The 13,726-nt window shown below is 38.7% G+C and overlaps 1 protein-coding gene across 1 annotated transcript in view; it reads left to right on the forward strand.

Annotated features, from left to right (window-relative positions):
- The window catches only part of LOC131876295 (uncharacterized), a 31,195-nt gene extending 17,695 nt beyond the window's left edge, over window positions 1-13,500 (forward strand). Inside the window, exons 8-9 of the mRNA XM_059221213.1 lie at window positions 11,118-11,395; window positions 13,382-13,500. Of these exons, the coding sequence (XP_059077196.1) occupies window positions 11,118-11,395; window positions 13,382-13,500 (397 nt within the window). The remainder of the gene's footprint in view (window positions 1-11,117; window positions 11,396-13,381) is intronic.
- The last annotated feature ends 226 nt before the right edge of the window (window positions 13,501-13,726 follow it).

The following is a 13,726-nucleotide window of genomic DNA, read 5'->3' on the forward strand; positions in this document are numbered from 1 at the left end:
CCAGAAACAGGCTCTACCAGTGAACAAAGTAACGATGTCTGCCAATCAGGGAATGCCAAGTCTCTCAATCGCAAAAATAAACCAAATAAAGGATCTGATGCTGAAAACCAAACAATGGCAGCTCTAGATCACAAAAAAGTAAAAATAAAGGACACATCTGAGGGTGAAAACCTTTTTAAGGCACCTAACAATGGGAGACTTGACACTCTTCCTGAGCACTTTCATGAGCGATCACCCATATTGATTGAGCCCACTCAATCAATCAACATTGGTACCACAGAGACAGTAAAAAACATACACCTTGCAGAATCTCTGACAGAGGAAGAAAGATCAGCATTCATCATTTCTTTAGAGAACAACAAATTAACTTTGCTTGGTCATATGCTGATATGCCTGGAGTGGATCCACACTTAATCATGCATCACTTGTCCATCTCTTCAAGAGTTAAACCAGTCAAGCAAAGGCTACGAAAGATGAATCCATAGGTGGCACTCATGGTCAAAACTGAACTAAAGAAATTATTAGATGTCGGATTCATCCGACCAATTGACTATGCAGAATGGATTTCCAACATCGTTCCAGTATCAAAACCAGATGGTAGTATCAGAATATGCACTGACTTCAGAGATGTCAACAAAGCTTGTCCAAAAGATGACTTTCCTCTGCCCAGTATCGACATAATTGTAGATCTCACAGCTGGCCATGCAATGCTCTCATTAATGGACGGTTTCTCAGGCTATAATCAAATCAAAATAGCTCCAGAAGATCAAGATAAAACTGCGTTCACCTGTCCTTGGGGAACGTACTATTGGAATGTTATGCCTTTTGGCTTAAAGAATGCAGGGGCCACTTAACAAAGAGCAATGACAACAATATTCCATGACATGATGCACACATTTATGGAAGACTATGTGGATGATTTACTAGCTAAATCCTTCACCAGAGCAGAACATCTCAGCATCGTAACAAAGATCTTTGATCGATTGGAGAAATTCCAAGTCAGGCTCAACCCTAAGAAGTGTGTCTTCGGGGTTACATCAGGCAAATTACTAGGCTACATTGTCTCAGCTAAAGGTATTGAAGTAGATCCAGCAAAGGTACAAGCCATTATGGACATGCCACCACCAAACAATATCAGTCAACTCAGATCTCTACAAGGATGACTTCAATCAATCAGGAGATTCATCGCTCAACTAGCAGATAAAAGTCTACCATTTAACCATTTACTACACAAAAATGTACCCTTTAGATGGGAGACCAAGTGTGCAGAATATTTTTACCAAATCAAATAGTACCTGATGAATCCACCAGTTCTAGTACCACCAGTCGTAGGAAAGCCTCTTATCCTATATATATCACCGGGGGCACTATTGGCACAAGAAGATCAACAAGGAAAGGAATGAGCCATTTATTACATCAGTATGACATTGAATGGATATAAACTCAACTATACGTTCACTGAAAAGGCTTTCCTAACAGTGGTCTTCGCATCTCATAAGTTCCGACATTATATGCTAGCACACACCATTAAGCTAGTCGCAAAAATTGATCCTCTCAAATATCTACTCAACAAGGCAGCTCTTATAGGCCGATTGGCTAAATGGGTCATGATTCTCAGTGAATTCGACATACAATACACAGAAAGACGAGCCATCAAAGGACAAGCAATTGCAGATCAGCTGGCTGAAGCACCGCTACCAGGAAAACAAACCATGGAGATTGAATTTCCGGACAGGGACGTTCTTGCTCTTTCTACCAAACAATGGACCCTATACTTTGATGGATCCTATACACAACATGATTCAGGTGTTGGCATTCTATTCATCACTCCTGAAGGACACACTATACCAAGATCATATAGGCTTATGTTTCCATGCACAAATAATGTGGCTGAATATGAGACATTGGTTATAGGCATCAAAATGGCTGTAGAATGGAAAATCACAGAGTTAAAGGTCTATGGAGACTCACAACTAGTTGTCAATCAAATCAACAACAACTATCAGACAAAGGATGACAAGCTACTACCCTACAAGCGAATGGTGGATGACTTCAAATAGTATTTTGTGCACATCACCTTCGAGCAAATACCAAGATTGAACAACAAAGCAGCCAATGCAATGGCTACTATCGCTTCACTACTACAAATTCCAGAGCAACAGAGTCGTTACGAGTTCCTGGTAGAGCATCTGTTCTCCCCAGCCTATGACCACTCTGAATCACATGTTATCTATGCCTTGACTGGTTCAGATTCTCCGTTATATGGACCGATATATGACTACCCCAAGAACAATATCTTACCAATTGACCAATCCCGTAACAAAAAACGTAACTTTATCTGACAAGCTGCCCGTTACACCCTTACCGTTGATACCTTGTATCGTCAAGGTCTAGATGGTACTCTTCTTTGTTGCCTTGATCGTAATGATTCTGATTCTTCTTTACATGAGCTTCACGAAGGTATTTGTGGAACACATTCAAGTGGTACTACTCTTGCTAAAAAGCTTCTACGGATGGGATACTACTGGCCTACAATGGAGAAAGACTCATACCACTTCGCCAAGAAATGTCCTAAATGCCAAATCCATAGTAATCTGATACATGCACCAGCATAGGAACTACAGCCATTTACAACATCTTGGCCCTTTTGTCAGTGGGGACTAGACTTAGTGGGCAAAATTTATCCTTCATCTTCAAATGGACACAAGTTCATTATAACAGCAACAGAATACTTTACCAAATGGATAGAAGCAGTTCCCATGACCATAGTGACAGGGAAACAAATTGCCTCTTTTATCCTCAATTATATGATCTGCAGATATGGTATTCCAAGTTCAATCATCACATATAATGGACGACCTTTCAAAAACCGAGATGTACAAGAACTATGTGAAAAATTCAAAATCCAACATCGGTTTTCTACACCATACTACCCATAGGGAAATGGTCAAGCAGAAGCATCCAACAAGACAATCTTGAAAATCCTAAAGAAAACAGTGAATGATGCAGGCAAAGATTGGCACATACAACTCAATCCAGCACTTTGGGCATACAGAACCAGTATCCGCACACCTACAGGAGCAACACCATACTCATTGGTATATGGATCAGAAGCCATTTTACCCTTGGAAGTAGAAATCCCATCTCTCAGAGTCTCTTTGAAATGATTAATCCCAGATGAAGAGTATCGAGTTAACCGACTGCAAGAACTTGAACTATTAGATGAAAGACGCCAACATGCTTATACTCATCTCAAAGCATATCAGCAACGCATGTGCAGGAGCTACAATCACAAGGTCATCCCTCGCAACTTCAAAGTTGGTGACCTAGTCCTCAAAGAAAATCCAAGAAATCAACAAGATCGAGAAAAGAAAGGGAAATTTGCACCTAACTGGTTAGGCCCCTATGTCATCATATCAGTCTATGGATCAGGTGCCTATCAACTCACAACTTCAGAAGGAGATGTGCTCGACGAACCAACTAATAGCATCCATTTGAAGAAGTACTACACTTAAGTAGCCTAGTGCACGGAAAAAGCCAAAACAAGCAAAAAAAATTAAATTAAATTAAATTAAATTAAAAAAATAAATAAAAAATTAAAAAAATAAAAAAATCCAGAAAAAGCAAAAACACAAAGTACAATACAAACAAATGGTGAAAACCTGGTAAACAGGCGCTCTTGTGAAAGAATGGCTCCTCTATCTATCTCCATACCATTTTATCCGTACAAACACTATCAGCCATCGCCTGACACTTAGCACATATCCATTCAGGACATACTTAGCGTAGTCACTATCCTGGTTTATCCATATTTATCCTCTTACCACATTCCACCATGGCTTGGAAATCACTGTACATATTCATATCAAGAGGCACACTCAGCTAGGGGCATTCAAATCGTCTAAAAATTACAAACATTCAAGACATCAAAACTATTTGCAAAACTCAGAAGCATGACATCCAACAAACCAAAACTACGCTTCATTGCAAAAACAAAAACCAAACAATTCAAGAAATACCAAGGATGGATGATTTTATGAAGTACTAAATGTTGCATTATCGCATAAAAATCTTGACTATTTTTTGCATTTTGAACTTTTTAAATTATTGGATTCTCTTCCTTTGCTCACTAAATGCTTCAAAGCTAGAGATCATGAGGAACTTCCAATATTTTTCTTAGTCTTCTGTCTGGGAGGCGATCACTTGTACTGTGTAAATACTTGCTTCGAGACGTGATACATCGAATATCACTAAAGGCCTGATTCCACTTCACACATACAAATGATTTAATCTTGTCTGTTTACGCAATACACACTCAGGTCGTCCTAGTTCAATTATACCTTGATGCTTGTGCTATCTTGCAAAATCAAACATCATGTAAATTTTTCTCAGGTCATTATGGTTCAATTATACCATTATGCTTGTATAAATTTTCAACATATCCTAAACAAATCAATGCTCAATGATGATACCTACAAAGAAAGCAAACAACATATGGCTATATTGGATGGCAAATACAGAATGAGGATGCTACCAAAAAAATAGTTGCATATCATTTTAAAATAGCTGCATATCATTTTACAAATTAATTGCATCTCATTTTAAACATAGTTGCATATCATTTTACATTTAGTTGCATATCAAATCATACATCTCATTTTCAAGATACATCGCGCAGCATATCTTTATCATACATCTCATTTTCAAGATACATCTCACAGCATATAAAAACATACATCCTGCATCATACATTATATCATATATTTAAGCATTGCATCATCATCACATAAACAAAAAGAGCACATAAGCACATCCATCCATATAACACACCACATGATCAGAGAAAATGGTGTCGTATATATATATCTCAAAAATGATCAAAATGTACAAAATATATCATCACTGTGTCCAATACAAAGAATACAATGATAAAAAATACAATAGAGACCACGTCTCTCAAGTATGGCTATCCCTTGATGGAGATGGTCTCGCTCCAGATGTCCCCACCCCTGGATCTCCAGGAGGGTCCTGTCTCGGTGGCCCTGTCACACCTCGGCTCTCGGACCGCGACCCAATATCTCGAGATCGACTGAATCTCGACTGTGTGAAACTCTGTACTCGATGGTCCCTGGGTACCGCAGCCTTATAATGCTGCTGGTAGTACTCCATCTCCTGAGCTCTCAATGCTACCTCTCTTAGGGTGTCTCTCATTGGGCCACCCACCCGTGCTCTCTGCACACTGGTTGCAAGTTCTTCCGCTCGCCCCCTCCACTCTATCTTTGTATCCCGCTCAGTGGTTAACTGCACAATCTGCTACTGATATGTCAAAACTTGTGCTTGTAGCTGCTGTACAGTCACCTGCAGGGTCCAAATCTGAGCATCCTCAACATGTGTAGGGACCCGAACCCATAGCGGTACCTGTGCAAGGGCAACCCCTCCCACTCTGCCTCTCCTCGGTGCTGGAGGTGGGAGCACATCCGTCCTCCTCCTCTGCACTGGTCGCCTCGCCTCATCTGTACCCCCCACTGCAGCTAGCACCTCCCCCACCCGCCCCTCTCCACCGGCTCCAATAGCTAATCCACCTCTCCCCTTGTCTATCGCCCCCTGTCTCACTGCTCTCTCCACACCTCTATCTCCTCTCCTCCCTCTATCTCCCCGTCTCCCTCTAACTCCTCTCCCTCGTCCTCCTCCTCTATCATCTCCATCATCCTCATCATCTCCCTCTCCCTCCTCATCATCATCATCAAATGCTGGCCGCATCTCCTCGGGATCAAATATCCTGGCCACTGCCCGTGCAGCAAACAAACTCGCAAACTCATCGGTCATGTCCGCATCCAGAATCTTCGGGGCATAATCCCATATCTGGCCCGCCAACCCAACAAACTCCTCCACCGCCACTGCGCTATCAATGGTCGGGCCCCAATCGGCTACATCTTGCCTCCGTCGTGCATATAGGCAAGCTCCCTGAGGTATACCCTGCTGACGACCAAACTGTCTCAAAACTCGGGTCACCACAAACCTCTCTATAACAAATGGGGTCCTCCCGATCAGATATCTCGTCATAAATATAAAGGGCATCTCTAGCCCGTCCTCCGCCCACACCTCACAACCTGTATACGGTTGCCATGTGACCGTATCAATATCATCCAATACTCTCCTCCAATGCTCTAGTTTACCCAGCTTTCGCTAAACAATTAGACCCCTGTATCCATACACATATGCACATCCCACGGGACTATCTCTGTCTGCTAATGGCCTCGCAGCTGGAATGTGCTCCTAGCACCATACCTGTAACAGTGTCATGCCTGCTGACAAACTGCCGTAACCGAGGTATACCACCTCATGCAGGCTCCTGTACAGATGGGCCAGCATAGCTGATCCCCATGAAAACCTCTGGCCCTGTGTCACCATCTCCTCTAATACCAGTCCCCATCCCACAGAGAATCCCTTTGACTTGCGATCAGGACAAAGGAATCCACCAATAAACCCTGCTAGTACGGATGGCAGTGGTACATAATCCAGGTCTAAGAACTCCTGCCACGGGATCTCATAACCGCAGACCATCTCATCGTGAAAGATGCGGCGCAGTGCCTCTATACCACCCTCCTCTAACTGCTCATATGGTAGTAGTGCACCTACTACGGGAATGCGCAGAATCCTGTAACAGTCCTCTCGTGTGACTGTCATCTCTCCAGTACCAAAATGAAAGGTGTTCGTATTGCTGTGCCACCTCTCTGCAAGTGCTGTAAGTAGCCCCCGGTTCATAGTGAATCGAGGCATATCTAAAAGGGACGTCAAACCGCATCTCTCAATGATATCAAGGTCGGCTTGGGTCAACCGCGGTATCAATGTCCACGGCCTCGGAAATCGCTCCCGCAACTAAACCACACCCAAGCGCTCCTGTCAACAAGAAAAACAAATCCAATATCAGTTTCCACATCAAAACAAAGATATCAACATCAAACTCACATCAACAACATGAAACAATTTGCTCATCTACATCAAGTTCAAAATCCTACCATTTCATATCAACTTGTAACACAACTCAAGTTCTCAAAAACCATATCAAAACTTGTAACACAACTCAAGTCTCCAAATCACATAAACTTGTAAAACAACTCAAGTTTCCCACCCATATCAGCTTGTAAAACAACTCAAGTTTCCAACCCATATTAGCTTGTAACACAAATCAGGCTTCACACATTGAACTTGAAACAAGAGTGCAAAAACATATCATCTTTTGATCAACACAACACATTGATATCTATGCATAACTTGACATATCGCAAATCAAAACAAGTTATATCGACACTCATATTGGACGAATCAATAAAACCCAAGACAACAAAACACAACAATTTCACAAATCAACTCATCTCGCAAAATTTTTTTCACATGCGCTAAAATAGATTCTCGCTGCGCTACAATCCACCCACGCGCTAGGCTGTTTTTCCGACGCGCTAATCTATTTACTCTATGCGCTAGACCGACTCTACGCGCTAATATTTTGCCCCCATGTGCCACCCAACCTGCCCTATGCGCTAAAACCTATTTATGCGCTAACCTATACCTCGCTGACGCTACTTGTTCGACCCTATGCACTAGGTCTACCCTTCATGCTAAAACCCCTTACCCATGCGAACCCCTGCGACCCCCATGTGCTAGGTCTACCCTACGTGCTACCCTACTGACCTGACGCGCTACCCTACATTCGGCATGCTCTATTTTAACTCCCTGCGCTACCCTAGACTTTCTATGTGCTACCCTATTTTATTTCAGATGCAGCCCTAAAAATCAACTTGATGCACTACTTAAATTTTCGTATGCGCTACTTTACAACTTTGACACGCTAAAACGCTAAAACCGAGTTTCAAAAATCAAAAAATGACTAAAAACGACCAAATCAAAAATCAAAAAGGGGTCAAAAGTGATGACTTACTGGTGGCCCATACGCGGCAGGTCTCCGATACCTCCGAACGCGCTCAAAACGGTGCCTGGAATACGGGATAGGCATTTTCTCTTCAGACCAAATTCTCTTTCTCCAAAGTCAACAATGAACAAATGAATCAAATTAAACCACTTTTCCCCTTTTATAGGAGGGAAAATGAAATTAGGGTTAGCCAACCGGACATGTAATGTGGTCACGGTCTCCCTTATACCCTAAAATCTGTAAATTATCGGGAGATGAATCAATTCAAACATTTCACATAGACAAAATCATACACACCAAACACAAATCGCCAAATCAAATCAAAATTTTCAAAAAAATTGATTCATCTCCCAAGGGGGCATCACGCATCAATCAAATCTGGGGCACGACTTGCAGATCATAAGAGCGACACAAAAATTGCATTTGATCATAAATCATGATAACACATCATTTTCTTTGAAATAACATGTGCACACACATCACTTCAAAGAGGGGCAAAATGTAGACGAATAAAAATGACCATATTCCTAAATGAATATTTTATGTTCATTTCTCTATTTAATTAAATCCAATTTAATTAAATTACCCGCATTCCTCTATTTATTTAAGAAAATTACTCAATTAAATTCACTATACCCATTTAATGAATAAATCATTTTATTCAATTAAATCCCTTCTATCCACTTTTAATTAAATTCAAATTTAATTAAATAGTTATCCCAAATTGAATAAATCTAATTTATTTAATTTCCCCAAATAAACAACCAAATTGAATTAAATTAACTTTATTTCAATTAAATTCTATTATCCCTCCATCCACTTGCATTTTCCTACATCTCCCACTTGCATTCTAAAACCCCTTCCTAATTTCTTCTAGACTCTTCTAATCACTTCTAATTAGCCTAACCCATCTTCTAAACTTTGTCACATCCCTAAGCAAAGGGAAGTCACTTCTCAAAACCTTAAAGTTTTTGATAACCATTAAAGGCTTCAAGTCTTCAACCACTTAATATCCCCAAAGTCTCCCAAACCATTAATGGTTAATTCAACCCTCTTACATGGTTAGAGACTTTTTTCCTAACTTAACCTTCATCCAACCCAAGGGTCTCATCAAGCCTTTAATGCTTTGACCATGATTATCTCTTAATCATTTGCATAAGGGTTTATCCTTGGATTAACTCTTAATCTAATGGGTAAGCCTAACATAAGCTTAACCCTTATCTCTAGATGATCATGAGGTCTTCTCAGGCATTTAATGTCTCCAACCCCTTCTCTCAACCCAACCCTATGTTGACACTTGTCACCATTTCATTGGTGCAAATTGCAAACATGGATCCCCAACTTTCAAACTCAACCCTTGATCAACTCTTTCAATCCTGACCATCCATTGCCCTGTTTTTGCTATAAATAGAGCTCTCATTCCTCCATTTGAAAAAAAATGAATCCAAGTTTGTAGTATCATACTTATACTCAAATACATTCAAGCTTTCATATCTCATTTTTATGCTCATCATTTTAGCCTCTCTTTTAACTAGGAATTAGTCTAAATATGCATGTTTAGAATACTTTCTTTATCATTTAGCTCAATCATAGACTAATATATCATGTTAGGATAGTATTTATACTAACCTTGTCATCTTATAATCTAGTTTATTGTATTTCTAGAATCATGCATAGTTTAGGATGCATCTCATATTAAAACCAACAAAAAGCATCCCTCGTTCTTGCATTTGCCATCCCTAAACCATTTTGCTCAGTGATATGAGAGCAAAAACATTCGTTTGAGGGACCGTGTAAGATAGAGAACCATGGGACCAACCTAGGGAAGCTGAGTTATGCTTCATAACTCTATAGCTTGCACCAAGAAGTCCTGTGGGTGTGTGAGCAAGGCTCCATAGAGCTCCATTTTTCGCATTTTGAGTTCTATCGACCCGCTTTTCCCGCATACACATGTATGTGTGTGTGTGCATGTATGTGTGTGCATGTATGTGTATGTCAGTGTATGAGTGTATATGTATGTATGAGTATGTGTGTATGAGTGTATGTGTGTGTGTGAATGTGTGCATGTATGGGTGTGTATGTGTGTATGTATGTGTGCATATGTATGTGTGTATGTGTGTATGTATGTCTATCTATGTATGTGTATGTGTATGTGTATGTATGTATGTATGTGTATGTGTGTATCTGTGAGTATGTGTGTCTATGTGTGTATGAGTGTATGTGTGTGTATGTATGTGTGTATGTATGGGTATGTATGCATGTATGTATGTGCATGTGTGTGTATATATGTGTGTATGTGTGTGTGTGTATGAGTGTATGTGTGTGTATGTATGTATGTATGTGTGTGTGTGTGTGTATGAGTGTGTATGAGTGTATGTGTGTGTATGTATGTATGAATGTGTGTATGTATGGGTATGTATGTATGTGTATGTGTATGTGTATGTGTATGTGTATGTATGTGTATATATTGTGTGTGTATGTGTATGTGTATGTATGCATATATGTGTATGTGTATGTGTATGTTTATGTATATATTGTGTATATGTGTATGTATGTGTGTATGTGCATCTATGTAAATGTGTATGTGTATGTTTGTGTATATATGTATGTATGTATGTGTTTGTGTCTACATGTATGTTTCTGTGTCTGCATGTATGTGTGTGTGTCTGCGTGTATGTATCTGGATGTATGTTTCTGTGTCTGCATGTATGTCTGTGTGTCTGCATGTATGTGTGTATATATTGTGTATATTTATATTTAAAGTTGGGTCCAATTGACTTGACATATATGTGCATGTGGGCATGTGTATTTAGGGGTTTGCAGATTCAAATTGCTTCTCAATGGCAGTTTGTCCAATGGGCAATAAAAGGACTAGATTACGGAAGTATGATCGAATAAAAGAGACAAAAAAAGGGGGATACAACACCTGCTCAAGAACAAGTTCCCATTGACGATGAAGTGGTCCTAATTCAGGAAAGAGAAGTAACAAGTCCAAGTCAATCAAGAAATGTTTTCTTTGGTATGGCCAATTTGATGGAGATAGATGAAGACACTCTTTTCGATGAGATTTCAGCTAAGGATATGGTACCAAAAAGCACATTAAAATTACACTCCAAAAAAATTTGGGATGAATATTTTCAAGATAAATCTCTAATTGTAAGAGCACAATTGTTTGAGAGTTTTTTAGGAGAAAAGAAATGACCCCCATTTTGGAGTTGCTGGGTGTTGATAACAAGAAGAAATCATTAGAGGGATCAGTAAATCAGACAGTGGTTGAAAATTTGCAAGAAGCTCTTAAATGTATCAAGAGCACAAGTCAAACTGTTGATTTAAGTGTTGCACAGAGAGCATTAATGACTATGATTCCTAGTAAGAAATTGTCACAGAGAAGACAAACTCAAGCAATTGCTCAGTTATTGAATGTGTCTAGAAGAACCGTCCAGAGATATGTTAGGCAAAAAACAGGTTGGATGAGAATATTGAAAAGAATTGGGTCAATATTTGCAGGGTTCCACGAAAAGATAGAATTATTGAAGATGTAAGAAGACTTGTTATTGAATACTGGACCAGTCACTCTAGTGTTTCTTCCAATAGAAAATACACTATACAGATTAGAGATGAAGATGGCACAAAAATTGCACATCCAAAACAATTTATAGACACAACACAAAGTGAATTGTTTGAAGCATTCAAACAAGACTTTCCAGATGTCAAGATATGTCAAAGAATGTTTGAGGGATTATGGCCATGTTTTGTGCGTATCAATAAGGTTCATGAAACTTCTTGTTGTCAAAATCATGCTGAATTTCAACTGCATCTGTAGTGATCTAAAAAGGCAACGACAAAAAGTAATCAAAATGTACTTATCCTTGCAAGTACAACATAGTTTGTGAAGTTTATTTTATGTGACAAATTAGAAGGTTCAGATGAATACAATGTACAATGTATAAAAAGTACATGTGCTGACTGTGGAGATTTGAAGAAATTTGTACAAATTGAAAATGTTGATCTTTCAGTGCAAGTTCTATGGAAAAGATTTGAATATGAAAAATACCAGACAAAGTCAGGAGATGAATCGAAAAAAAATGTGTTAAAAGAGAGTGAATCGCCTTACAAAGAGTTCATGTGTAGATTTCAGAACATGATATATCCACATATCCTACACTATCATGGTGCAAATGAGAAGCAAAACGGTTTCGTATCTCAAAAAATTGTTTTCCTCCAGGTTGTATTCTTTCCATAGTAGACTTATCTAAGAACTATACGTTCAGTCCTCACATAGAGATTCAAAGTCAATACTATCATTCTGAGCAGGCTGCAATTTTTGTACAAGTTTTATATAGACATGTAGAGTTTTATGTGGACGGTCTAGAATCTGATGAAGATGAACGCATTATCATTAAGGAAGTTCATTTTTATATCAGTGATGATACTTGTCATGACAAGAGTTATGTAGCACATTGTTTTGAGATTTTTTTTTGAAAATATCATACATCGTTGGATAAGTTTTTCACAACATTTGATTTGATCTGATGGATGTGCTGGTAAGCATAATTAAGTCTTTAATTATCTAGTATAATTAAGTTTTCTAAACTAATAAATATTATTTGATTGTAACTTCACATGACAATTTAAATCTACAAAAGCATTCAATTGGTTGTCACAACAACATGCTAAACATGGTCTAAAGTTTTTGTGGAACGTGTTTGAGAGTGGACATGGAAAAAGAGAGCATGATGGAGTAGGAGCCTATGTGAAGCGTGCACTTCGCCAACATGAACTTGGAGGTACATGTTCAACATTTATAGGAGAGCGTGTATCTTATGGGTCGTAATTAAATTGATAAAATAAGTTAATGTGTAGGTAACATCATAAGAAATTCAAGTGAGATAGTAGAAAGGTGCAAAAGTCATTTTGGTGCTTGTGACACGACATACGACATACACTATTTTTGGGAAGTTAAAGATATTGATCGATCCAATCCTTATAATTGCCAAACAATTAATGGCATTAGAAAATTGCATCAAGTGATGACTACGGGACATAGAAAACCTCTTGTGATTTAGGTAAGAGAACGTAGAACTTGTTTTTCTACGAAATTGCATTGAAAATAAGTCATGCCTACAGAACTTAACAAACCTCTTGTGATTCAAGTAAGAGAAAAATCATGTTTTTTGTGTTGATTGCATTGAAAACATCACAAATATTCAACAATATCAAAACATTAGAGATGGATTTTTTTCACAATGGGAGATGAAAAATTTATTCGCAATGCCTCCTTATGAAGATAGTGACATTGTAGATATTCATGATCCTCTATATTCAGCAGATTATGAACGTGTTTTTGATTTAGTTGTGTTAGGGGCAGTTCAAATTTTAATTTAGTTTGAATTCATTTTACATTCGATCATACACTTAATAATTTAATTGTTTGTAATTTGTGGTGTACAGGTGATATTTTTGTCATGGTTGTAGATCCTGACAATGCAGAAGGTGTTGACTATTACCTACTACAATGCACAAAACCAAAATGTAAATTTTCAGAATCAATGGAAGATGGTGATGGGTAACAATATCCCACTGGATCAGTTGTTGTTGAAGGTATTTATTATCAACAAACGAAGCTAGATAACAATGGTGCTACATTTACTTAATACATGCCTGACCAAAAAGTTTTGCATTATAGTGAGTTATTTATAGCAATAAGACTACAATTTGAAACTTTACAAAAAAGAGGTCGTGGCCCCCAAAAGTGGAGATTTCCTATCAAAGATCATAAAAGGATATCAGAGATAA

Source organism: Cryptomeria japonica, chromosome 5, assembly GCF_030272615.1.
Source record: "Cryptomeria japonica chromosome 5, Sugi_1.0, whole genome shotgun sequence".
Classification (NCBI taxonomy): domain Eukaryota; kingdom Viridiplantae; phylum Streptophyta; class Pinopsida; order Cupressales; family Cupressaceae; genus Cryptomeria; species Cryptomeria japonica.